The 26671-nt window shown below is 36.1% G+C and overlaps 2 protein-coding genes across 6 annotated transcripts in view; one reads left to right on the forward strand and one right to left on the reverse strand.

Annotated features, from left to right (window-relative positions):
- The window catches only part of STYX (serine/threonine/tyrosine interacting protein), a 41465-nt gene extending 36567 nt beyond the window's left edge, over positions 1 to 4898 (forward strand). For both annotated transcript variants that reach the window (XM_059373215.1, XM_059373216.1), the window contains one exon: positions 1982 to 4898. In XM_059373215.1, coding sequence (XP_059229198.1) covers positions 1982 to 2055 — 74 coding nt within the window. In that variant the 3' untranslated portion in view covers positions 2056 to 4898. The remainder of the gene's footprint in view (positions 1 to 1981) is intronic.
- A 1960-nt stretch (positions 4899 to 6858) lies between these two features.
- On the reverse strand, positions 6859 to 19917 carry GNPNAT1 (glucosamine-phosphate N-acetyltransferase 1). 4 transcript variants are annotated; one of them, XM_059373218.1, is made up of 6 exons: positions 19758 to 19917; positions 14217 to 14384; positions 12704 to 12766; positions 10886 to 11013; positions 9844 to 9905; positions 6859 to 8012 (listed from the first exon to the last, which is right to left on the reverse strand). In XM_059373218.1, exons 2-6 carry the CDS (start codon positions 14368 to 14370, stop codon positions 7865 to 7867), a joined length of 555 nt encoding a protein of 184 aa, XP_059229201.1. In that variant the 5' UTR covers positions 14371 to 14384; positions 19758 to 19917; the 3' UTR covers positions 6859 to 7864. The 4 variants fall into 4 exon arrangements, with proteins under 4 accessions (XP_059229201.1, XP_059229200.1, XP_059229203.1 ...); XM_059373217.1 differs by having other exon boundaries at positions 19703 to 19917; XM_059373220.1 differs by having other exon boundaries at positions 19806 to 19913.
- Positions 19918 to 26671: the final 6754 nt, after the last annotated feature.

A 26671-nucleotide genomic window follows, 5' to 3' on the forward strand; every position in this document is an offset into this window, starting at 1 on the left:
TATTATATTGAGCTTCTGCTGTGTGTACAACACTGTAGCTGGCTAATAGAATATGTTAGCTGGAAGATCAAACTTCTACTTGGTTTAGTTTAAGTCTTTAAGTAGTATAACTGCTGTAAAGATTAAAATAAAAGGGCCTCTAAATACACTCAGGTGATCTTAATAAAAATAAAAGCTGTTTAATAAATAAAAGTGTGTTTCAGGTTAAGTTGGGTGACTAATGTGAACTACCCATTTTTCTCGTCATATTTGAATCCCTTCTCCCTTTCTTCCTTATGTCAGAGTACTCGCTTCCCCTCCCCCCAAAAAGAGTATTTTCAAAGTTAATGATCCAGGCATGGTCTCAAAATCTTCTATCTTCCTTTTCTAAGACCTTGCTACACTTGCTTGTCTCTTTTCTTTTTTACGGAATCTCATTCTATTTCAGGTCCATATTGACCTCCTATCCATACTCTTACTTGGTCTGTTCTATACATTGTAGCCTGATTTATTTTCATAAAAGTTAATTCTGATGTATTTTTCCTGTACAAAATCCTTCATTGGTTTAATTCCTACAGAAGAAAACACAGAGCATCATAGTGTAAGTAAGGTGTTTCTGATCTTGGTATCTCTCAGTATTCCTCTTTATATAGGCACTCCAGAAAACTGAACTAATGGTTTCATTTGTGTCCTTTCTCCAAGAATGCATAGCATTCAGTGTCTCTGCCCTTAAAAACTTAGTTTACATGTTATGCCTTCAACAGAAATGATGATTAACAATCTTCCTCCAATCCCTAGTTATTTGAAACTCCTAGAAAACTTTACTTTTACCTTTTCACTTTCTGCTTTGTATTAGTTATTTATGCTTCATACCTCTTTTAGATTGCAAATACAGCATTTCATCTGAAATTCAGCATAGCAGCTGTATTTAGCTTTATGGCTAGCATATTTTCTGCTTTATTCCATTGTCTTGATACCATATAGCCCCCCCTTTTTTTAATTAACAGTGAAATGTTAGTTTCATGTTAGAATCCACTCTCTGAATTAACATTATTATCGTGATTTAGCACAACCTTTCGGGCATAACTTTAAGTCTGTGCCATTGTTAGGCAGATAATATGGCAGATCTTTTGCCAGTTTAGTTGTTCCCTCAAGTTTTCCTTCACTGAGACTCAAATTTTTTTGTTGTAACTATTGGTCATATAGTGATACCTTTGATTCTATGTGAGAAATTTCTGTACTAGCAGACTGTGATGTAACGAGTAGATAAAATCTCTTCTTTATCTGCTGCATGCCATCTTTTCTCCCAGCTCTAGACTTCTTGGTCATAAAACCACAGCTTCAGTGGAGAAGTATTTTCAGCAGTGTCTATGAAAGCAAAAAGACAATTATATCTACAAAATAAAATTGTGCAAATACAAAATTAATCTCTTAAATTTTGTCATAGGTTTATGGTAGCTAAAAATTTATGGTAACCAAACATATGGGTACCATTATCTCTCTAACAATTCTGTTTTCAAACTGTTTTAAGAATGATTGTTATTTAGGGGCGCCTGGGTGGCTCAGTGGGTTAAGCCGCTGCCTTCAGCTCAGGTCATGATCTCAGGGTCCTGGGATCGAGTCCCGCATCGGGCTCTCTGCTCAGCGGGAAGCCTGCTTCCCTCTCTCTCTCTCTGCCTGCCTGCCTCTCCATCTACTTGTGATTTCTCTCTGTCAAATAAATAAATAAAATCTTTAAAAAAAAAAAAAAAGAATGATTGTTATTTATAATACCTAAGACATAGTCAATTCTCAAGAGGGGAAATACATCCCATAATGAAGATAAAAGCTGTTTAGTAATTTATAACAAAAGATTTTATTAATATTTTACTAAAAATTCAGTCATGGAATTCTCATAGTGCGTATACATAGTAACGCTGAAAATGAATTTTTACTAGCTATAATGTTCTAGCAAATGAGTTTAAGTTCCCATTATATATTATATTTGTGTAATAATTTTTAGGCAGTTTGAAGAGAACACATGAAGAAGAAGATGATTTTGGAACCATGCAAGTGGCGACTGCACAGAATGGCTGACTCGAGCAACATTAGAGAGGATGTGAATTTCTATTTGGGAAGGAGGAAATACTAGAGACAATAATAATGTAAAATGGTAAAAACACAAGTCTTTTTTTTTTTTTTTTAAATTGTATGTTGCTTCCAGGCGTGTTTCTCTGCAACTTGTTGAGCAACATTTTAAGAAGATGTTGGACTTCTGCAATAGATGGCACTGATGGTTTTACTCCTTTCTTCTTTTTCTTTCTTTCTTTTCCTTTTTTTTTCTTTTCTTTCTTTCTTTTTTTTCTTTTTTTTACACTTTACAGTTTTATTATAAACCAAGAATTTTGGACTTGCAAAGAGGTATTATTGCAATAATGCACTTTTCATACTTGAAATTTATTTGTAGGATATAAAGTTATTACTTTAAACAAAATGCAAGTTAGGGGGGATTTGTTTATAAAATCTGGGTAATTTATAATGAGAATTTCCTAAAGTTTGCTAATTCATTTTGTGTTCTATATATTACATTTTAAAAATAATTTTACAGTTCACTTTTATGATGGAAACATTAACAAATGCAGGAATCTGCCACATTTGTTTTAGTGTAATTTAGTAGCTTCATTACCCTTTTATTTTTTTTAACTTAATACCTTATTAATAATCTTTGAATCATGACATTAGCTAACTCTTACTTTAACATGATCCAAGTATTGCTTCCATTCCTCTTCCTAATTTGTTTATTCTATAGAAAAAAAAAGTTTAATGAACAAAGGAAGACGTTTTGCTTGGTAATACTAAAAAACTGGGAGTTTGACTTTTGGGTCACTTTCCTTTTTTCTTTAAAAGCCAAATGTTGTGTTTGTTCTTTTTAGAGTTGTTTAGCCCATTTTTTCTTTGTCCAAAATAGTTCTGAGTAACCAATGTAGCATTGTTTCTAAATGAAGCCCAAAAAAGAAAAGTGCCTTGCATCAATAAAAAAATAAATCTACACCTTTAAATTAGTATGTAGAACAGTACAACATTTTTAACATTTTTCTGTAATTTCTTTTTCTTCTTAACTCTAAGTTAAAACAGAGGTTTAAAGAAACCTCAGTAAATGATTTGGAATATGGAACATTTACTTCTTCATTTTATGTTGTCTTAATGATTCTGTGAGGTTGTTCTGGCTCAGCAGCTTTTCTTTGAAGATGCATTTATTGGGGAAAGTGGTTTGTGGGAAACTTCACTGTATTTAAAATTAGTGTTTTAATTCTTCACGTTGAGTTAATCCAAATTTCCCCCATAATTTGCATTAGCAAAGTCACTTTATGGATCCTTAATTCTCCATATTTTTATTTATACATATAAAGATTGTTCTAAGAAAAACATTTTTGCTATTTTAAGTATGCCACGAGGAAGGAGAGGAGTGTTTTTAACTTTTTATAGTTGATTTAGGGTAGCACAAACAAAACTCGTTTATATCTCACTTTTCTCAGTCCTCTCTTGAGGTGCTTTACTGATGGGAATGGTTTTCCATATGTTCCCTTGGTACCAATAGGTACTATGCAAGGTAACCCATTACAAGAAGTTACTTCTTTGCTTTTTTCCCTGCAATGTAATATAATACAGTTAAAAGCTTTTTTTTTTTTTTTAAATCCAGCGTTAACAGGAGATTGGAAATTAAAATTGCTTTGAGTTAATTCCTGTTGACCCAGATGGTATTCCTCTTCTGATTCCCTTCCCCTATTTTACTACCCTGAAAACAGCCTATTATTAATCCCATTGTAGTCTTGTATTCTGTTGTGTAATTAGGTCATTTGGTGTGGTAGTCTAGTAGAGTCAAGATTTGCATTGTGTTCAGAAAATCCACTTGGCAAAGTGCCAGATGCAATCTAGTATCTATGATGCTTCTTCATTTGGCAGAAACTCGGCTTAAGAGAATCTTTGTTATAGTACATTTAGGTTTTAAAATGAGGGAGTTAAGATTTTAAAAATTAGTTTCTTAAGTACACATATCCTCTCTAGTAGTTGGGCCAAAAATACAGATTTGGTCATTTATTAATTTAAAGCTGGTAATCTTCCACTTTTTCTAACCACTGTAATTTTTATGTTGCCACTGAAGTGCCTGCCCAGCACTGTATATTAAAGACTGTCTCTTGAACACTAGGAAAAGGGACTATCATCTTCTTGAGTACAGTACTAATGGGGACAAAACATGAAGTTTATTCTTTTTTCATGTAAGAATACTCCAAGTTTGTTTTACCTTGGATCCATTCTTCCACCTAATATTCAGCCAGTTCTGGTAGCTCTTCTAATCTTTCTTCTGTTTGGTTCCATTTCTGAAATCCTTTTATTTCTACAAATGTTTTGTGATAGTTACATATAATACATTTAACCAATCATGATTTTCTAAAACATTTAAATAATGTATGAGTGATATAGCACCCAATTTTAAATATGTAATCTGGGCAAGAATTTAAGCTGAAATTACAGCAAAACAGGAAAACTTCTTTACTGTCCCACTTTAAAAGTATGAAACAAATATTGAAAATATTCAAACTAGAATGACAGAATTCTTACTTTCTAATTTTAGTTAATTAATGTTAATTTCTTATCCATTGGGTGTTTATACAGCAGTTACTTTTATTTGTCTCTGTGGTGGAAATGTTAAACTGGGATAGCTTCTGCTACCAGTTCTCAAGTGTTTAACTTTTAAAGCAGAATATTTGTTTTGGGGGGTGGAGTTGTGCTTCATCTGAGTTTAGAAGTAATGTCAGAAAATGTTAAGCATGTCCTTTTAAAGAGAATATAAGGTTTCTAATTGTCTTATTACCATGGTAATTCAAGTGAATTAGAAGTATTTAACTGCAATCTTGAATTATAAAGTTGGGATGCATATATATGTGTCTATGTGTGTATGTATATATATAATATATATATAAATATATATATATCGATATATATACATATATCAGGATCTCAACTTGATGTAAAGTAAATGAGCAGTTACCTGGCGGATTTTTTTTTTAAATAACTGGTTTAACCCATATTTCCATAACAAACTTAGCTTCACTTCAGTATTTACTTTATCTTTGTCCATTCAACAATGCTCCAATATGGAAATGATAGGAAATAGCTGAGAATTACTAAAAGATTTTATTTTATTTTTATTGATTAGAAAGTTTCTAGAATCTTTGAATGCTGGATTTTTTTGTCTTACCCATCCATGGCAGCTAAAAAAAAAAAAAAAAATCAAAATATTCAGGTTTACATGTTAGCTCTCTCATAGGGAGTTGCCATACCTCACAGTTCAAAGTGTATTCTATAGATCAGTAACATTATACTGACATGTAATTGCAATTTACTATGCAGCAAAAATGATTCAAGAAAAATAACCTACAGTGTCTATTTACCTTTGTATAGGCAATTGCTTAAGTTACCCTGCTTTTAACATTTGTACTTGGATAAAATGCTTATGTATGTATAGGAATGTCACAGTGCAAGATGCTGCTAGCCCAGGCACAAAGTATTAAAATTATTTTGTGAAGACTGGTGGTTGTATTAAAACTGTTGTGCCATTATACCTCAAAAAGATTGAAATGCTCATTTATACTGCTTATGCCTTGGAATTTCTTTAGATTGTTGTCTTTTTATGTAAAAGTAACCCAGTTTTACTACCTCAGATAAAGAAGGATGAATGAACATGGGACTTGGGGAAGCACTTAAGCACACACACACTCACAGACACACAAGTAATGGTCAGTACTCCAGGCAAGGTCTGCATTTTAACTTAAGAATATTTCTGAGGATTAGCTGAGCAGATTTGGAGTTGGAAGTAAGGGAATTCATGTCTGAAGCAAAGGGAATATAATATAGGTCATCCATAGAGCAGCTTCTAGCCCATTAAAAAAAATACTTCTTGCTTTTACAGTACTATCTTCCTTGTCAGCCTACCTACATACTACTTTTCATCAAATCCACGATGCTATCACTACACTATTATTTTACATACCACTAAAACGCAAAATATTGTTGAATAAACTGGTGAGCCATTGATCATAAACTGCATCCTGATTTCTAAAATGTTAGTGTAAAATGTGCATCTTAAGAGTCAGGGAAATATAAATATACAAAATATGTGAGGCATGATAAAAATCACAACTGTCACTTCAACCTTTTCAAAAGCAAATAATGCTTTAAAATGAGAATAGTTTATGTATTATGAAATGTTTTATGCTTTTTTTCTGTACTCAAGTTTACTCAGTATGGTTTAGAAAATTTTAAACATACTCTGGCTAATAACTAAAGCTAAATATAGATCACCATTTTGCTCAGTGACACAACTTTTATTACTATACTTTATGACTATTTCCTCTGGGAAAGATTTAAGAGAAGACCTTAAGGGCACTGAAGGGATTTATAAAGCATTTAATTTTGCCTTCTATTAGGCTTACTTTTTTTTAACATGGGTTTTAATTACCAGAATATACCTAATAAAGCTACTGTCATGCTAAGGTTGTAGGACTCCTACAAAGGCAAAACGGGCTGAAAAGCAGGTTTGTTGATTTCACTAGGGAAAGATCCCTTCATATGCATAGGTTGTAAGCAGGGAGGTGGTGCACCCTCTACTGGTGAAGGGTTTTTGTTGTTTTAGAAAGCTTAACTTTAGTTTACTCCAAGGGGAGAAATCCTAAATGCAGTTGAGGTAGGTGTCAATCAGAGGGATAAAAAGTGGTTGGTCTTTACCTTCCCAGTTAATTTTACAAAGAGTACACAAAACCGAAATCTTATGAACCAGGATGTGACCTAATAGTTCAATAGAAGACTCAAGAAAAAGACATTAGAATTCTAACAAAAAACTTCACTGTATGAACAGGTTTAATGTAACATGGAATGCAAAAGATTAGAACCATTAACAAAATATTGAATTCTTCAACTTACAAAAATAATTAAAATAAATAAAATCAAAACAAGATAGTGACCAGAATAGTACCATGACAATCACAGTAAATAGAAAAGCTTCCATCAGCATTTTAAGGATGTAACAATTGCAGTATGATACATATTTAAATATTCCACTCAGTTTTGTCATTTATTTTTCATAAAAATGTTACTCAGAAGAAAGGCTTCAGACATCGATGAAAAGATGAGAAATCAGGTTCGAAATACTTAATACATCAAGATTTGTTAATTTACTGTTAAAAAGTACCTTATACTTGCTCTTAGGTATTTTAAACAAATAAATAATTATACTTCACATATGACAGGTGGTACCTTATCTGCATAAGAATTATATAAACTTTTAGATGTACACATTTTATAATTTTCATTTCTACTTTAAAAGGCTGACCAAGTTGTTTACCAGTATAGTAAAAGGATTAACAATTGTTGGACTGCACTACGTTTAGTTATATCTTATCCAATTTCACATGATATATGGGAAAAAAGTATTCATTTTATGAGTGTTATAACAGCCTTATTCATGGTATGCTTTTTTTTTTTTTTTAATGAGCAGTACAGATAGCAGACACATAACTCCTTACTACCTATACTCTAACTACAAAGAAATGAAGCCAAACTTTAGAAAAATACAATGCAAGAAAAGATTCAAGTTAAAAATATATTCCTTTGGTTAAAAATCATCCCCTTTATAATATTCATTTGTAATCTAAACTCACAGCATATCCCACCAGCCCAAAGTAATCTTCTAAATGTCATTACATTTGTTGTATTACCATGTTTTTTTTCAATCCAGAATTTATGGAGGTCACTGGGTTGCAGCAACAAAGTATTTTAACTCTAGGAAGAGTATTGCCTTGTTGCGTTAGCTCCTTTGACAAATGTCTTTCTTACTTTACAAATGTCTTTACTTTAGAAACCTCCGACACATGTAGTTTTCTTCAGATACTGTATATCCAAACTTTTTATAGAAACCAACATTTTGTGGTAGACATTCAAGGGTAATCTTATAACAGTTCAGTTTCTTGCTTAGCAAAGTAAGGGTTGATAATAACCTGAAATTCAAAAGGTGGGGGGAAGCATAGAGCATTTGTTAATAAAAATGCATTTGAGTAACTCAATATGAATGAATGAAATTATATAAATAAAACAAGTTTATATTAGAAACAGGTTTAGTACATGACCTTTCTCACTATATTCATTTAAATATTCAAACTGTAAGGGGAAAAGCATTTAATTCACCCAAAGCATTTCACTGTTTCAAATATACTTTACCTAGTAATCTCTAGCCCATTAATAAATACGACAAAATACTAAAGTCTCCCTAAACCATCTTTAAAAATAGGTTTAAGATTAAATGTTAACACTGAAGACTGTCAATCTTTTAAAAAAATATGGCCAAAATTAAAAATTTTTTTCCTAAATCTGTTCAAACTACTTAGGAACAATCAAAATTCCCACATGTAATGAGTAAATAGCGTCGTTCTTTATCATTTTAAAGCCAGTATTTGTGAAAGGATTATCACATAAATTAGTATGAAATAGAAACAAAGCAAAAATATACATTTTTCAAATCCTTAAAAAATCCAAACCCAGTATAAGAATGTGATTCTAGGGACACCTGGATGGCTCAGTGTGGTAACCATCTGTCTTAGCACAGGTTATGATCACAGAGTCCTGGGATAGAGACCTACTTTGGGTTCCCTGCTCAGCGGGGAGTCTTCTCCTCCCTCCCACCGCCTGCTCTCTCCCTCTTTCTCTCTCTCAAATAAACTAAATCTTAAAAATATATATATATATATATGTATGATTTTAACTGCCTTAGGAAAAAAAAGTAGAAAAGAGCTACAAAGTTTGGTTGGAGAGTTCTCTCATGTTTGCATACACTGAAAAGTAGTATCATTTTGAAGAAAGCACATCTTAGCTGAGGTTATGAAATTATAAAAGATAAGACAGAAGTGGACTTCTAGAAGCTGGTCTGTTTTGTTCACTGATATATCCCAAATACCTTGAATAATACCTGGCACATAGCAGGACTTAATATTTATTGAGTGAGTTCTTTAAAACTCAGAAGAGATGGTATTAAGAAGCAAGTTCTAGCTTATAAAATAGGCAATAAACCTATGAAACAAATATATTTTAAGGGATTTAGATAAATGCATAAGGGATTATACAGGAAAGGCGTATATGTTTAGTATATGTTTCTAAAACTTACAAGACTGAGAACATTTCCTGTTTCTAAATATGACTGGGAAACTGGGATGAATCACTTGACTTAGCCAAAAGTTTGTTTTCTACTAGTAGGAGAATGGGTATTATGCTTAGCGAAATAAGTCAATCAGAGAAAGACAATTACCATATGACCTCTCTGATATGAGGAATTTGAGAGGCAGGGCCGGGGTTCTTGGGCGGTAGGGAGGGAAAAAAAATTAAACAAGATGGGACTGGGGAGGGAGACAAACCATAAGAGACTGTTAATCTCAGGAAACAAATGGAGGGTTACTGGGGGGTGGGGAGGGAAGGATAAGGTGGCTGGGTTATGGACACTGGGGAGGGTATGTGCTATGGTGAGTGCTATGAATTGCATAAGACTGATGAGTCACACACCTGTACCCTTGAAGCAAATACATTATATGTTAAAAAAAAAAAAAGTTAATAAAAATGTTAGTCAATAAAACAGTATACTTCGAATTTCTAAAATTCATGATAAAACGTAAAAATATTTTCTTTATTAAATTTACTTTAAGCTACAGAATGAGCCTAATTAATGACACCTAAGAAGGACTTCAAATAGGAGAACATTTTTTAACAAATACCTGAGCAAGACACTATTAAGGGAAACAGAAAAAGGAGCTAACCAGGGATACCTTGTTTCTGCCTACTTACAGTTTGCCAAGCTGCTTTCCTCTGCATTCATCACTAACAACAACATCTTCTACTCTTCCTCTCTGAAAATATAATGTTTTAAAGGACTAGGCATTTTTAACTAATTCAGCAAGTGACATAATTCACTGATGTTTTGTAAACAAACTTCAAAAACCAAATTGCAAGCCTTTTTAACTTACTATAGAGGAAATACAATGAATCAATTTACGGTCTAATCTTGTTTTGTCTATATTCTTAATCTTCCCAACCCACTGTTTTAAAGCGGATTTCAGAATCCATATCACCAAAATGTAATCTTGTCATGTTCATACTACATCACCTTATTCCTTGCATAATAGCAGTTTCTTTCAAACATCCAAATACAATTTATTAATTTCTAGTAAAAACCCACCAAATTCATACTTCACAGAAGTATTTTGTTTTATAACATTTTTTCTCTAGCTTTATTATAAAAATACCATATATAATATACATAACATACAAAATACATGTTAATCAACTGTTTATGTTGTTGGTAACACTTCCAGTCAACAGGCTATTAGTAGTTTTGGGAGTCAAGTTACATGCAAATTTTCGACTTCAAGAAGTGGGAGGGGTGTCAGCGTCCTTAACTCCCATGTTGTTCAAGGGTCAATTATATAATATTTTGAACCTTTAACTGCTTGGAGACTGCTAAAAATTTGTGTTGATCTATATACAAAGTATTGTTATTGTTCTCTTTTAAATAACATAGGTATTCTAATCATTACTGCCAAATTTTATGATGCTGACTTGGTTTCTCTAGGACTATACCATCTGACACTTTGCAGAACAATTTTTTGCAAACAATTCAGATTATTAATATTTTCTTCCTCTTAACTTCAGAACATAATGGGAAAATGTTACTAAGTGATTTCTAATAAGCAGAGTTTTTTTCAGGGCAATATAGCTTTCATTTTACAATGAAATGCAGTAAGAAAATAAGATTGGTTTAATGGAAACTCAAAGTTGGTTTTGCTAGAAAACACGTGTTCATTTTATTCGTGTTAAGGTGAACACATACCTTAGCACAGGAATGGATGAATTTATGTTCTATTATCAGAGTTGCTGTAGCAACAATTTGTCCTAAAGTTACATCTTCCACAACTGTAACATAATAATCTCCAGATTTCTTCATGTGCTCAAAAGATTCTGTGGAAATTGGAAAAGCATTATGTGGTAGACATTAAAGTTTAGTAGGTACCATAAAAAAATACTATATTTAGCTTATTTCATTAGTGAATATTTGAAGCTATTTCATCATGTGATTTATACTTTGTTTCTAAAGAAAGTATTAGAAATGATCAAGTGGTTGAAACATCAGTAAATCATCAATGGGAATATGGTCTATACATTTTAAAAATCTCCCAAAGTACAACTATTAACAGCTATTTCAGATGAACAGCACTTATAATACAAATAAATTGTAGATGTTGCCACTTCTGTGACTAATGAAGACTTTTAATATCTTCATAACTTACTTTAAGTCAATTTCTTTAACCTTTACACTCGATAGTTGAATAAAACAAAACTGCAAATTTTAGTAAGAATGTTTACATGGCTCCATTCTGTAATTTTTCAGTTTCTGCCTTCAAAATATTTTGATAAAATAGTTTTCAGCTTTCCCTTTGTGTCCTGAAGTGTTTAATGACTACATGACTTGCTTTTTTTAAGAAACAGTCTGTTTTGCATGTTTTGAAAGCACCTGTGTACTAGGTAAAAAATGTCTCCATTTCTAAGTAATCTTCTCAAAGTCACATGGCAAATTGGAGCAAAGATGGAATACTTTCCTCTCAAATTGATTTTTAGTACTCATATTGCCAAAATAATGGGTTTCTCATCTAATCTGATATGCATTCAAAGAAGAATTCATGAATAAAAGCAGCCTAATATTCTCACATACTGTTTATTTCCATAGTCTTGTTCTAGATAGGATTCTGGAGGGGGAAAGAAGATATAAATTCAATGAAGGAAAACAGTGAGAATCAGAAAATGATGATTTTCATCTTGGGAGGGTCAGATAAGAGTACAAAACAAAATTATCTAGTGAGGGAAATGAAGAAATTTACCTAGTGAAGGAAATGAAATTATAGAAAACAGGAGGATAGTGTTAGAGCAATGGATAGAATCAGGAAGGTTCTAGTCTTCCTTACCAATTACTACCTGTGATCTTAAGTCATTTGACCTCTCTGGATTTCCATTTTCTCATGTATAAAAAAAGGGGACTGAACTATAAATTTGAAGATAACTGTTGATCTTAAAATTCAATATAGACAAATTAAATTTAGAACATAATTTCTTACCCTTTATTATTTGGTGATGAAATTTCCATGAATAATCTAACCACATAAAAAAATACTACAATATAAACAATCTCAAGAGCTGCCACCTAGGTACAGAAATTATCTAAAAGTCAGGTATTTTGGGGGCACCTGGGTGGCTCAGTGGGTTAAGCCTCTGCCTTCAGCTTGGGTCATGGTCTCAGGGTCCTGGGATTGAGCCCCGCATCAGGCTGTCTGCTCAGCAGGGAGTCTGCTTCCTCCTCTCTCTCTCTCTCTCTGTCTCTGCCTGCCCACCTCTCTGCTACTCATGATCTCTCTCTCTGTCAAATAAATAAATAAAACCTTTTTAAAAAGAAAGGTATTTTGTAAAACAGGATAATTACTACAATTGGATTCTAGAACAGGTTAGTCACATTAAACATTTAAATAATAGCTAATTGTTATAGGAATAATTTCCAGCTATTTGAACAAAACACACGCAGACACTTTGGAGCACAGCTCCAAATGAAAAATGTGTTTCCCTTTATTTTTCATTCAGGAAAAGAGGGTGTAATACTTACTCATAAATTGTTCAGGGTTGACAACACCAGTCTCTGTCAGTTGACCTAGTACCTTAAAAAAACCTAGTTTTGAAAAACATTTCAGATTATTAGAAGACCAAATAAAAGACCTATCAAAAGAAGCAGTGTGTGAAGCTGGTGGGATTATGGGCACTTAAGTTTTCAAAACTTTGTGATCATTTTAAAATTAATTTTATTTAAAAAGATTAAACTTTCTTTTCTATAATCACTACATAAAACAATAATAGGTTCTATCAATGTTTTTGCCTGTGTAAGATTTTTGGAAGAGTACAGACCTTAATGATTCAATATTTATAAAACCAGCAGGTATATTTTTCAATGTAATTTGCATTAAATTTAATGCAGGGAATGCCAAACTTTCCCCAATACATGCTTTGGTGCAAGATTATCATTATGACCAAATATAATATTTTTAAGATAAAATATAAATAACACTGAGACTAATTTTTAAAGATTCCTGTTAATTTCATTAATGTTAAATTAAATGTGAACATTTTAGAACTTTGATAATCTAGATTCCTATACACTCAATAATTAGCTTGACCAAAATTAGTTTCTTTAAATTTCCTACCAAAAAGAAAACTAAAAAGTTGATTTTATTACAAAAACGAAAAAGTTGATTTTTTTATTAAATTCATTAAATTTAAAGAAATCATTTGGAGAATTTAGACATTAAAAAAAGAAATATAAAATATATGTAAACAAAACCTTTGCAACTTATTCGAGGCATATATCTCCACCCTCATTCCCCATCTAGCTTCTTAGAGAAGATTTTTCCTTATGTGCCATTATAGATGATAATTTTACCTTTATGAAAAGTCTTTTCGGATTCTTAATGGGGAAGCAATGTTGTTGTACTTAAGTCATTTGAAATATGTTGCAGTAATACCTGGTCTTAGCCCTGATAGATACATATTAGAATTGTGTGACTTTAAAAATTAAATACAAATGGGGCACCTGGCTAGCTCAGTTGGTGGAGGATGCAACTTGATCTTGGGGTCATGAGTTTGAGCCCTACACTAGGTGTAGAGCCTACTTCTAAATAAAATCTTAAAAAAAAATTAAGTACAAATAAATAATTCAAAAGTCAAACTTATTTTTTAAAATTAGCACCATCATGTTTCTGGAGAAAACAGAATGCCAATTACAGTTGACCCTTGAATAACACAGGTTTCAACTGTATGGGTCCACTTACACACAGATTTTTTTCAATAAAAACCTTATAGTACTGTAAATAAGTTTTTCTTATGATTTTAGTAACATTCTCTTCTCTAGCTTACTTTAAGAATACATTATATAACACATATATGAGTTCATCAACTATTTCTATTACTGCCAAGGCTTCCAGTCAAAAGTAAGCAATTAGTTAGTGTTTAGCAAATCAAAATTTATACACAGATTTTTCAAATGCACACGAGTCAGTGCCCTAACCCCCATGTTGTCAAAGACCAACTGTGTAATTCTAACCAGGATATGTAAATGGAATCCCTACCTCTATTTAAGTCAGCAGTACAAAGGGGCCTCAAGACCAAACCTTCTCCAGGATGTGTTGGGGAAATGGCTGGAGAAAATGTAGCTGTATTCTGGCTCCAGTCCACTTCTTTGAGTAGACTTGGGTCAAACATAGGAGTTTCATCAGGTTTCATCTTTGCAGTAAGGTCTAAAATAAGAATTTTAAATGGTAAGGTATTTTAATATGGAATTAGGATCAGTGAGAAATTCCTTACTTAATAAAAATATGCAAGCTCTTTTATCCTGAATCTAACATAAATGCCACAACCACAAATAGAAAACTCATGGTAAACATCAGATAGTAAACAAGTGACTATAAGTTTTAAACTTTAAAACCGCATTTTCTAGCAAGTATTTTAAAACTTTTCCTGGGGCACCTGGGTAGCTCAGTGCTTAGGCAAACAACTCTTAGTTTTTGCTTGGGTCATGATCTCAACGGTTGGGCTCTGCGCTGGGCTGAGTCTGCTGGAGATTCTCTCCCTTCATCTGACCCTCCTCACGCTGACATGCATGCTCTAAAATAAATGAATAAAATCTTAAAAATACATATTTCCTGTGGGTTGGTGTTAGCATAGCACTGTGAATAGCTCACTTTCCCTGAGATTTTACTTTCTTTTCATTATTGGATTTTATTATTGGGCTAAGAAATTATTTGTTGGTGGTCTTACCACTAAGACTTACTGGGTATGTTTCTTGTCTTTTTTTTTGTACAAACCATGAACAGAAGGTAACTGATGAACAGGCTTAAATTAACTCTACATTCATTGTAATATTTGGTCTTAGCTATGACAGATTCATATTAAAGTTATCTGTTGGATTTTGTTTTCACATCAGATTTTCTAGAAATCTATAATGTAAGTTTATCATCTGCAGCTTAAGAATAGCCAATGTTTGGGGCGCCTGGGTGGCTCAGTGGGTTAAGCCGCTGCCTTCGGCTCAGGTCATGATCTCAGGGTCCTGGGATCGAGTCCCGCATTGGGCTCTCTGCTCAGCAGGGAGCCTGCTTCCCTCTCTCTCTCTGCCTGCCTCTCCATCTACTTGTGATTTCTCTCTGTCAAATAAATAAATAAAATCTTTAAAAAAAAAAAAAGAATAGCCAATGTTTTTCATGCTGTTTTAAAAGGATCAGTTATGGTACTGTCCTCCTCTGAACACTCAGAAATGGGCAGATTCTTACTAGGTGTAGTCTAATAAAAAATAGACTAAATAACAAATATAAGGATAGACTAAAGCATAAAAATGGGGGCAGTGGCATGTCTGTGGAACACAGTGTTGTTAGAATAGGGTCTCCCTAACCATTAAGAGACTGTAAAGCAACCTCTAACTTCCATTTCTATCTCTTTACCCAGTTAAAGAAACTATTCTATTTGATACTTGCTTCTAGAACTTTGAAACAAAGACTTTAAAGATATATATCCATAATATTACCATAAAATAAAGAAACAGGAAAAAATTAAAAGTGCATTTAATGACGATTTTCCCAATAACCCCACTCCCGTTATATTCCCTATTTCCTAAGTCACAATATGCATAAAGGCAATTTTTCTCTTAACTTTTCCTTAAAGCTTGATTCAACTCCTGCCTGTGGAACCCTGTGGAACCTATAGGTAATGCTACACTGTAGTAGAGGCTTTGGGAAGGTAACGTGGTGTAATAATAGAAGTTAACATTTGTTTGGCTCTTCGGATGAATCAGGCATTGTTCAAAGAACTTTTACCCACTACTAATTCATTTACTTCAACAATCTTACAGGATAGGGATGATTATTATCGCCATTTTAACAGATGAGGAAATGCAGGCAACACATGGTAAGTAACCTGCCCAAGATCACAAAATTAGTAGAGCCATATTTAAACCCAAGACATAAAAAAACATGTGCTCTGGAGTCAAGCTGGTGTTCAAACAAATGCAATTATGGCTCATGTCAGCTCTGACAATCTGTTTTCTCATTTGTAAAATGGAGATAAAATTATTAGAAGGATTAAATGATTTATTATATATAGCACTTAATAGTGCCTAGCACACTGCAAGTGCTCAATGAAATATATTTTAGTTAGCAAATAATTAAAAATTCATGTTTATACATTTTTGTTAATATTTTTCATCTTTAATTCATGAGTCAGGTACTGTGCTAGGTACAAGGACTACAAAAAGGACAACAGATTATATGTTTATGTTAAACTGAAACATTCTTGGATAGGAAAGAAAAAAAGTAATCATAGTTAATATGTAGAATACCAAGGGGCTTTTTCCCCACCTCAAAAAGGACTTAAATGGGTTATACCATAAACACTATTCCTGGCCCTAAGGTTAATAAGGAAATAAATTCTAATGATTAACAATCATTCATATCAAAGTTAACAAGCTTACAGTCCACTTGAAACATTTTTTACAGGTTAACTTTAATGCATGCACTTTACTGTTTGTCCCTGATAATTGGATCCTGAGGCTTTTGGGTTTATTCTCATCTCAAAGATGAGATGAGTAACATTGTAACAACATTGTTTTTTGGGTATGCAGATAAACAGGCTAAATATTTATTAACAAAGTAAAGCATAAATATTAAATACAGAAGCCAGAGTGTGTTAAAAAATTTACTTCTTCAGGGCGACACACTATTTAAACAGTTTGATGATCATTTTATTTAACATACAGTTGTAACCATGAAATTTAAGGAACTCGAAAGGGAATTTAGGTGAACATTAGAATAATTTCAAGTTAACTAGATTACTTTTTCCTATAAAGCTGCCCAAGTTTACAATAAAATACAGCCTAGAAAACAAACAAAATGCAGTTAATAATTTCCAAGAGAGAAAGGAGAATTAGGATTCTAATTAGGAGAATTAGGATTATGAAGCCTTTAACTAATGAATTTTAGACAGTAAATACTACTATTTTCCTATGCTTTTCTTTAACAAGATGGTCCTATTCCATGAATAATCATAAAAATAAATAATAGTGGCTGCAATTTATGGAGTGCTTTGTATTTGTTAACTTATAAAAATACAAAAAATAAAAATACAATGAAAGGTCTACCATTATTATCCCCATTTTACAGACCAGGAAGCAGGCACAATAATTTGCTCAAGATAACAGGGCCAAGAAGGAATAGAGTTAGGATTCAAAACCAGGCAACAGATCCAGCTTCAAGGGCACTGGAACCCTGCAGTTACCCAGGGCCCCACAGTTGGTTTTACTCTCTGCTGCCACTGCCTTGAAATTTTTTTTTTTTTTTTTTTAAGATTTTATCCATTTATCAGAGGGGGGGGAGAGATCGAGCACAGGCAGACAGAATGGCAAGCAGAGGCAGAGGGAGAAGCAGGCTCCCTGCTGAGCAAGGAGCCCAATGTGGGACTCGATCCCAGGACGCTGGAATCATGACCCGAGCCGAAGGCAGCTGCTTAGCCAACTGAGCCACCCAGGCGTCCCTGCCTTGAAATTCTTAATTTTTCAAAATACAATAAACAGAGATCACAAGCAGGCAGAGAGAGAGAGGTGGGAGCAGGCTCCCTGCTGAGCAGAAAGCCTGACGTGGGACTGGATCCCAGGACCCTGAGATCATGACCTGAGCCGAAGGCAGAGGCTTAACCCACTGAGCCACCCAGGTGCCCCAAATAAATAAAATAAAACCTTAAAACAAAAATTTTCAGAACTTTTCCAATTTAATTGCCAAGTTAGCATGCATTTACAAGGTCCATATATGCCTAACAGCCCAATAAATTCCTAGTGAATCAATAACAAATGGCATAAGACTTACTTAAAAGCCACATTTCAGAAAATTCAAAAGAAGAAAGATTCCCAGATTGCCACAAGTGAGATCACAAAAACCATACACCAAACTCATTTTTACTAGGATCATCATGTTTTCATTCAGTTCACTATTCTTTGGACACAATTTCAACAATTCCCAGCTTCTACAGCACACTAAAATATAAAGTGTATTTGCAAGGAGGTGCTGCTAGAAACAAGCAACTAAGAGCAACAAGTAATAACAGACACTGGGAATGAAGATCTTTAAAGTTGATATAAAAAATTTAAAAGCATGGGGCACGTGGGTGGCTCAGGTCATGATCTCAGGGTCCTGCGATTGAGCCCCGCATCATATCCGGCTCTCTGCTCAGCCGGGAGCCTGCTTCCCTTCCTTTCTCTCTGCCTGCCTCTCTGCTACCTGTGATATTTGTCAAATAAATAAAATCTTTTAAAAAATTTTTTAAAAATTAAAAGCATAATCCAAGGCCAAGTGTAAGGTGCTTAGCATATTTCAAGAGCCACGGGGCCATCACAACATTACTTCAGTATATGAATGGGGGAAAGTTTGCTGTTTGAGACTTTAGTGTTTGTCTACATAAATTTCATAACAATTTCAATAATAATTCGATTAAATTTTTAATCGAAAAAATATTTTATTCGCTGATGATTTTTAACAGGCCTGGCCATATTATTATTAAGTTATGCAATTATACGTCACTTGAAAATTTTAAAAACTATTTTCTGATCGTTTTGATCCCTATAATCTGGCATTATTCCCAGACTACCGATTAGGAAACAAGCATGTGGAGCCCCAAGGTAACACAGCAAACAAGTGAACTGGGACTAGAATCCTATCTTGTTTTCCCATCTTGAACTCTAAAATACAATACTCAATAGACACCAATCTTTACATCATCCTACCAAATAGGTAGCTCTAATTTGAAGAAATGTCAGCGAATCTGCCTAAACAGAACTGATCTAAATGATTTCTAGAGACCCATTCTAAGATTTGTTCATTAGTGTATAACCTAACAAAACCCTTAATCGCCCGTTTCCATTTTGTGTGAATTTTAAAAGTTGGGTGTACATAGACATCAGCTCCTCTTACATGGGAAATCATAGTGCTCAGTGTGCCTAGGGGTACAAGCCCCGGGAAAAGAGACAAAGGCTGTCCTTCCTTCCCGCAGTGAAAGCCCCTGTTAGTCAGTGCAGGACGTGGTCTTTGGAGCAGGAGCATGTCTTCAAGCCGCTCCCGACCTCCGTGGGGTGCACCTCGGAAAGGAACGGCTAAAAGGGGGGTTCGGGGCATTTGTGCCCGTTGAAAACCGATGGCGGCAGACACTAAGCAACTGTCTCCATCCTCCACGCTGAAGCCTGCTGAGTAAGAGTTAGTTTCGACCCCAGTCCCTGCTCCCGTACCCCTGTACAGCTGGACGCCTGGACACCCTGGCCCTCAGCCCTAACCTCTCTCTGCTCCAGGCGCGTGTCCGCTCAAGTTGCTCGGAACCGCGCTCTACAACCACATGTGCACCCACCTGGCCAAGCTAAATGCGCGGCTCCCGGAAAAAACACCTCCCACCCGGGCCTAGCTCGCCTCCCCCCGGGCGCGGCAGGCACAGTCACACCTGTTTGATAAATGTGCAGGCAGGCCCACGACGGCCCCCAGGACACCCGGCGCGGCCCCGCTCTCGCTCCCCAGCCCCCAGCCTCCCTCACCCGTGGAGGCCTCGCGGTCGGCGCTCCTCTCCAGGCCCGTCGGACTCTCACCCACCCGGGTACACAGTACCGGATCCGGATCCGGCTTCAGCGCCAGCCCCACCTCCTCCGCCACCTCCCGAGCCACGGTCGCCGTCGCGGCCGCCGCTGCGAGAGCCGCGACCAGGACGTGGCAGCGCCAACGCCTCCGCCCCACCCCGGGCCGCTGACGCACGGCCGCGCGCAGGCGGGCGGGGGCGCTCCGGGGGCGAGGGGCGGGCCGGGGCGGGGCCTGAGGCAAGCTCTCGCACGTGGGGCGCGGCGAGGACGGCCCCCGCGAGGACTCCGCCTCCCGGCGGCGCGGGGCTGCACCCCGGCGGCCTCCTCTCCGCCTTCCCGCGGCGTCCGGCTCTCCGCTTCTCTGGAAATAACTCAGCGGACGAGTCAGCGAAGCGGAGTCAGTGCTGAGAGTGTGCGCCTCTTTCATTTTCGGAAGCCGGAGGTTCGGCCTCTTGCCCTCCTCGGTAGCCCCTTGTGGCCCCTTCTTTTAATAGTCCGTTTAATGAGGACTTCAGCGACTCACCCGCAGCTGGAAGTTCCGCATCCCCAGTTTTCTGAGTCTCGTCCTTGAAACCGGGCCACTACGCTCTTTCAAGTCCTTTTTGGATGAACCCTAGGGTTGAGGCACGGGTTCTCAGCTGTGGCGGGTTTGCCTCTCAGGGGACAATTGGCAATGTCTGGAGCTTCCTCAGCCTCCTGTCTGTGGGAGGGGTGTCCCTGGCGTCTGTCCACAGGAGAGGGGACGGGTGGGGAGAGACCAGGGACGCTGTGAAACGTCTTGAAATACACAGAACAGGGCCCCACAACAACGTTTCAGCCTGGTCTGAAATGTCAGTCCTGCTGAGGTGGAGAAAACCTGTGTTAGGACAAGAAAAAAATGACTTTTCTCTGAGCTTCCATTTCCAACACAGGTGTCCTCATTTTACAGATGGGGAAACCGAGATCCAGAGATGTTAAGTAATTTACCAAAGTCACATAGCTTAGTAGCTCCCGTTCTTGTCTTAGACCGTAAGTTTTCAACTTACTGAAATTGCAAAGTATTTTATTCTTAATACTGTTCGAAGAACACCATATATATCGTCTGCCAGGAATTATATTTTCTGCTTATTTGTGAGATTTAAATTTCAGTTAACACTTTTACTGGTTCATGCACTCTCACACCATCAAACATTAGTGAGGCTGATGGCATCCACATTTCTGTATCCATCCCTCCTTTTACCCCTTTGCATAGGAAAGAATGTATAAGATATAAAAAGAAATAAACACAAATGTTAAACACACAGCTTTGTTTCTTTACCACAGTCTGGCCCTATGTTTTCAATGAGTTTCTTCTGAGCGACAGAATCCTGTAAATTTTATAAGTTAGCAAAAACTGAAGCAATCAATTATAAAATTTATCATAGAGCACAGTTCTAAGAGATACCCAAAAGATCTCCTGCATTTAGACGTATCTCTCCTTTTTCTTTTGGACCAAAGGAACGCAATTTCTCCTTTTTTAGCGCCCTCCTTTTTTGCGTGTTGATGTACATGCAGTGAGGATCCAAGGTAGCCAGGTGACAATCTCAGTGTCTAGTTTAATGGAATCATAGATGTGTTTTCTAGTCATTTTTACTTACTTTTTAATTGAGATATAAATCACATATAACATTGTATTAGTTTTAGATTTATAATGTGATTTGATATACTTATTTTGCAAGATGATTATTTCAGTAAGTTTAATTAACATCCCTCAGCACACATAGTTATGAATTTTTTTTCTTGTGATGAGAACTTTTAATATTTACTCGCTTCATAATTTTCAAGTATACAGTACAGTATTGTTACCTGTACTCACCATGCATCATCCAAGACTAATTTAACTTATAACTGGAAGTTTGTGCCTTTTGACCCCTTCACTGATTTTGCTCCACACCCACCAACTCTGTAACCACTAATTTGTTGTCTTTACCTATGATTTTTTTTTAATTCAGCATAGAAGTGAGATCATACAGTATCTGTCTTTCTCTGCTTATTTCACTTACTGTAATGTATTAAAGCTCCATCCAAGTTGTAAATGACAGGATTTCCTTTTTAGTGGCTGAATAATATTCCACTGTTTGTGTGTTTGTGTGTGTGTGTATACACAAACTTCTTTATCCACTCATCTAACGGTGGACACTTAAGTTGTTTCATGTCTTAGCTATTGTTAGTAATGCTGCTATGAACATGTAGGTGTGTATATCCTTTCTGGATAGTGGTTAAATTTTTTTTATAAGTATGCAGATGTGGAATTGCAGACCATATGATAGTTTCTCTTTCAAAATTTTTGAGGAACATGTTTTTGTTTTTGTTTTATGTTGCTTAGAACAGTTTTTTTTTTTAAGTTTTAATTTTAATTCCAGTTTTCCAGTTAGTTAACATACAGTGTTGTATTAATGTAAGGTGTACAGTATAGTGATTCTATACATTGCTCAGAGAACATCATAATAAGTGTACTGGTAGTCCCCATCACCTATTTCATCCATCTCCCCACCCACCTCCCCTCTGTTCTCTATAGTTAAGAGTCTGTTTTTTTAGTTTGTCTCCTCCATATCTTAGCTATTGTAAACAATGTTGTAATGAACATGTGGGTACATGTATCTTTTCAAATTAGTGTTTTTGTATTCTTTGGGTAAATACCCAGTAATGTGATTGCTGGATAGTAGGATAGTTGTATTTTTCATTCTTTGAGGAACTTCCGTACTGTTTTCCACAGTGGCTGTACAGTTTGCATTCCTACTAGCAGTACAAAAGGGTTCCTTCTTCACCACATCCTTGCCAACACCTGTTGTTTTGTTTTACTGATTTTAGCCATTCTGAAATGTGAGGTGATATCCCTTGTAGTTTTGATTTGCATTTACCTAATGGTTAAGTAATGATGAGCATCTTTTCATGTGAAGTTTGGTTATCTATATGTCTTTTTTGGAAGAATGTCTTCATGTCTGCAGCCCATTTTTTTAAAAAAAGATTTTATTTATTTATTTGACACACAGAGAGAGAGAGAGAGATCATAAGTAGACAGAGAGGCAGAGAGAGAGGAGGAAGCAGGCTCCCTGATGAGCAGAGAGCCCGATGTGGGACTTGATCCCAAGACCCTGAGATCATGACCTGAGCCGAAGGCAGAGGCTTAACCCACTGAGCCACCCAGGTGCCCCGCAGCCCATTTTTTAATTAGATTTTTTTGGGGAGGGGTGTTGAATTGTGTAAGTTTTTAATATATTTTGGATTCTAGCCCTTTATCAGGTATGTCATTTACAGATATCTTCTCCCATTCAGTAGGTTGCCTCTTAGTTTTGTTGATTGCTTCCTCCATGGTGCAGAAGTTTATTTTAATGTATTCCCAGTGGTTTATTTTTGCTTTTGTTTCCCTTGCCTCAGGGAACCTATCTGTAAGGGCCTACTTAGCCAGAGCGAGCCATTTTGTTGTTTATGTAGTAAACTTAGATTGAACCTGCCCCTTCCCCCCAAGAGAAAAGCTCTTAGAAACAGAACTGGTGAAATATGACTGACCAGCCCCTGATAGCGGAGCCCACATACAAGGATGTGTCCGGCCAGCTGGAAACGTCCAATCAGTAAAAGCGCACGTATTACCTCCCTACTTGCCAAGAATGAGCCAGGCCAGGTGGAAACGTCCAATCAAGGGAAATCGCACGTATTACCCACCAAGGAGTGTGAGCTTCGCCTTTTGGACACCAGACAAAGGTGCCAATTCTAGCCAAGGCCATAGGCTGAATTAGAAGACTATCATGGGGTAGAATGTAACTCAATGGCCACCTGTGTGTGGCCAGGCTCAACCACATGGCCTTTACTCTATAAAAGTTAGTCTGTGAGACTGGGAGGGGTCACCTCTTTGCAAGAGATGGCCTGGCCGGTCAGTTTGATTCTCGATGCTTGGCGCGAAATAAAGCTTTGCTTGACCTTCGCTTTGTATCAGTCTCATCCTTTTGTCACGGACCCTTTCACTATCTAGAAAAAAGCTGGTAAGGCTAGTGTCAAAATTATTACTGCCCGTGTTCTCGTCCAGAATTTTTATGGTTTCAGGTCTCACATTTAGGTCTTTAGTCCATCTGGAATTTATTTCTGCGTATGGTGTAAGAAAGTGGTTTAGTTTCTTTCTTTTGTATATTGCTGTCCAATTTTCCCAACATCATTTGTTGAAGAGACTGTCTTTCCCATTGGATATTCTTTTCTGCTTTGTCAGAGATTAATTGACCATATAACTGTGGGTTTATTGGGGCACCTGGATGGCTCAGTCGGTTAAGTGGCTGCCTTCAGCTCAGGTCATGATCCCAGGGTTTTCTGATTGAGCTCCACATCAGGATCCCTGCTCAGCAGGGAGCCTGCTTCTCCTTCTCTCTCTGCCTGTACTGCCTGTACTTGTACTTACTTTTGCGCTCTCTCAAATAAATAAATAAAATCTTTAAAAAAGAGAGAATGAAAAGCACACAATTAAAAAAAAATTGTGGGTTTATTTCTGGGTTTGCTGTTCTGGTCCATTGATCTATATGTCTATTTTTTGTACTAGTACCATACTGTTTTGATTACTATACCTTTGTAATATAACTTGAAGTCTGGAATTGTGATGACTCCAGCTTTGTTTTTCTTTTTCAAGATTACTTTGGCTATTCGGGGTCTTTTGGGTTTCCATATAAATTTTAGGATTGTTATAGTTCTGTGACAAATGATGTTAGTATTTTGACAGCGATTGCATTAAATGTATACATTGTTTGGGGTATTATGGACATTTTTTTTTAATTTAAAGATTTTATTTATTTGACAGAGAGAGATCACAAGTAGGCAGAGAGGCAGGCAGAGAGAGAGAGAGAGAGAGAGGGAAGCAAGCTCCCTGCTGAGCAGAGAGCCCGACACGGGACTCGATCCCAGGACCCTGAGATCATGACCTGAGCCAAAGGCAGCGGCTTAACCCACTGAGCCACCCAGGTGCCCCAAGGGTATTATGGACATTTTAACAATATTTGTTCTTCCGTAAGCTTGGAATGACTTTCCGTTGGTTTGTATTTTCCATTTCTTTCATCAGTGTTTTATAGTTTTCAGAATACAGGTCTTTCACTGCTTTGATTAAGTTTATTCCTTTATATCTTATTGTTTTTGGTACAATTATAAATGGGATTGTTTTCATAATTTCACTCTCTGCTGGTTCATTATTGCTATATAGGAAAACTGATTTCTATACATTAATTTTGTACCTTGCCGCTTTGATGAATTCATTTATTAGTTCTAGCAGTTTTTTGGTGGAGTAGTTTGGGTTTTCTATACATAGTGTCATGTCATCTACAAACAGTGGAAGTTCTACTTCTTCCTTACCAGTTTGGATGCCTTTTATTTCTTTTTGTTGTGTTGTTTCTGTGGCTAGGATTTCTAGTACTATTTTGAATAAAAGTGGTGAGAGTGGACATCCCTGTCTTGCTCCCGATCATAGGAGAAAAGTGCTCCGTTCTTCCCCATTATGGATGATGTTAGCTGTGGGTTTTTCATAGATGGCCTTTATACCAGCAGTTGGGTGGCTCCGTTGGTTAAGCGGCTGCCTCCAAGCGGGTCACGATTCCAGGTCCTGGGATCAAGCCCCACATCAGACTTTCTGCTCAGTGGGGAGCCTGCTTCTCCCTTTCCCTCTGCCTCTCCCTCTGCTTGTGTGCGCTCTCACACTCTCTGTGTCAAATAAATAAATAAAATCTTTTTAAAAATTGCTTTTATTGTATTGAAAGTATGTTCTCTCTAAACCTCCTTTGTTAAGGATTTTTTTAAATCATGAATGAATGTTGTAGTTTGTCGGAAGCTTTTGCTGCATCTATTGAAATGATCATATGGTTTTTATCCTTTCTCTTATTGATGTAATAATGTATCACATTGATTGGTGTGCAAATATTGAACTATCCTTGCATCCCAGGAGTAAATCTAACTTGATTGTGCTGAAAGGTTTTTTTTTTAATGTGTTGTTGAATTTGGTTTTATAGCATTTTGTTGAGCATATTTGCATCTTTGTTCATCAGAGATACTGTCCTGTAGTTCTCTCTCTCTCTCTTTTCGGTGGTTTCTTTTTCTGGTTTTGGAATCAGGATAATGCTGGCCTCATGGAATAAATTTGGAACTTTTCCTTCCTTTTCTATTTTTTGGAATAGTTTGAGAAGAATAGTTTTAACTATTCTAATGAGCTTTCTCATTCTTGAAGGAATAGTCTCATTTAGGTGATGAACCTTATTATTCATTCCTGAGCTCCTCATGGTTTACTCTCAAAGCTTTGTGATTGTCCACATGGTCTTTTATGTTCTTACTGATTTCCAGTAATTGAGGGTGTGCCTGTATTTGTCAGTGTCCCAAAGGGAAGGATCTCAGTCAGCACTAAATGCAGACTAATTAGAAGCCACACACTCAGGGAACGTTTTCCTTTCTTTTTAAAAAATTTTAGTCTAGGGAGCCTACATGGCTCAGAGGATTAAGCCTCTGCCTTCGGTTCAGGTCGTGATCTCAGGGTCCTGGGATCGAGTCCCGTGTCAGGTTCTCTGCTCAGTGGGGGCCCTGCTTCCCTCTCTCTCTCTCTCTCTCTGTCTGCCTCTCTGCCTACTTGTGATCTCTCTCTCTCTGTGTCAAATAAATAAATAAATAAAATCTTTAAAACAAAAAAACCCAAAAAAAACAAAAAAAAAATTTTAAATAAAAAAATTTGAGTCTCAGATAAAGTATAGAAACCCTCATCGTTATAAAAGTGTGTAATCATTGATCAGAACTGATTAGTCTTTCATACACATTACCCCTTGCCATATCTCATTCATCCATTGACGAGTTTTCACTTATCCATGGTCACCTTTATATACACACACACACACACACACACACACGTGCACACACATGCACACACATTGCTAACTCTTACTGTTTTAATTTAATTTTCCT

Source organism: Mustela nigripes, chromosome 13 (genome assembly GCF_022355385.1).
Source record: "Mustela nigripes isolate SB6536 chromosome 13, MUSNIG.SB6536, whole genome shotgun sequence".
NCBI lineage: Eukaryota > Metazoa > Chordata > Mammalia > Carnivora > Mustelidae > Mustela > Mustela nigripes.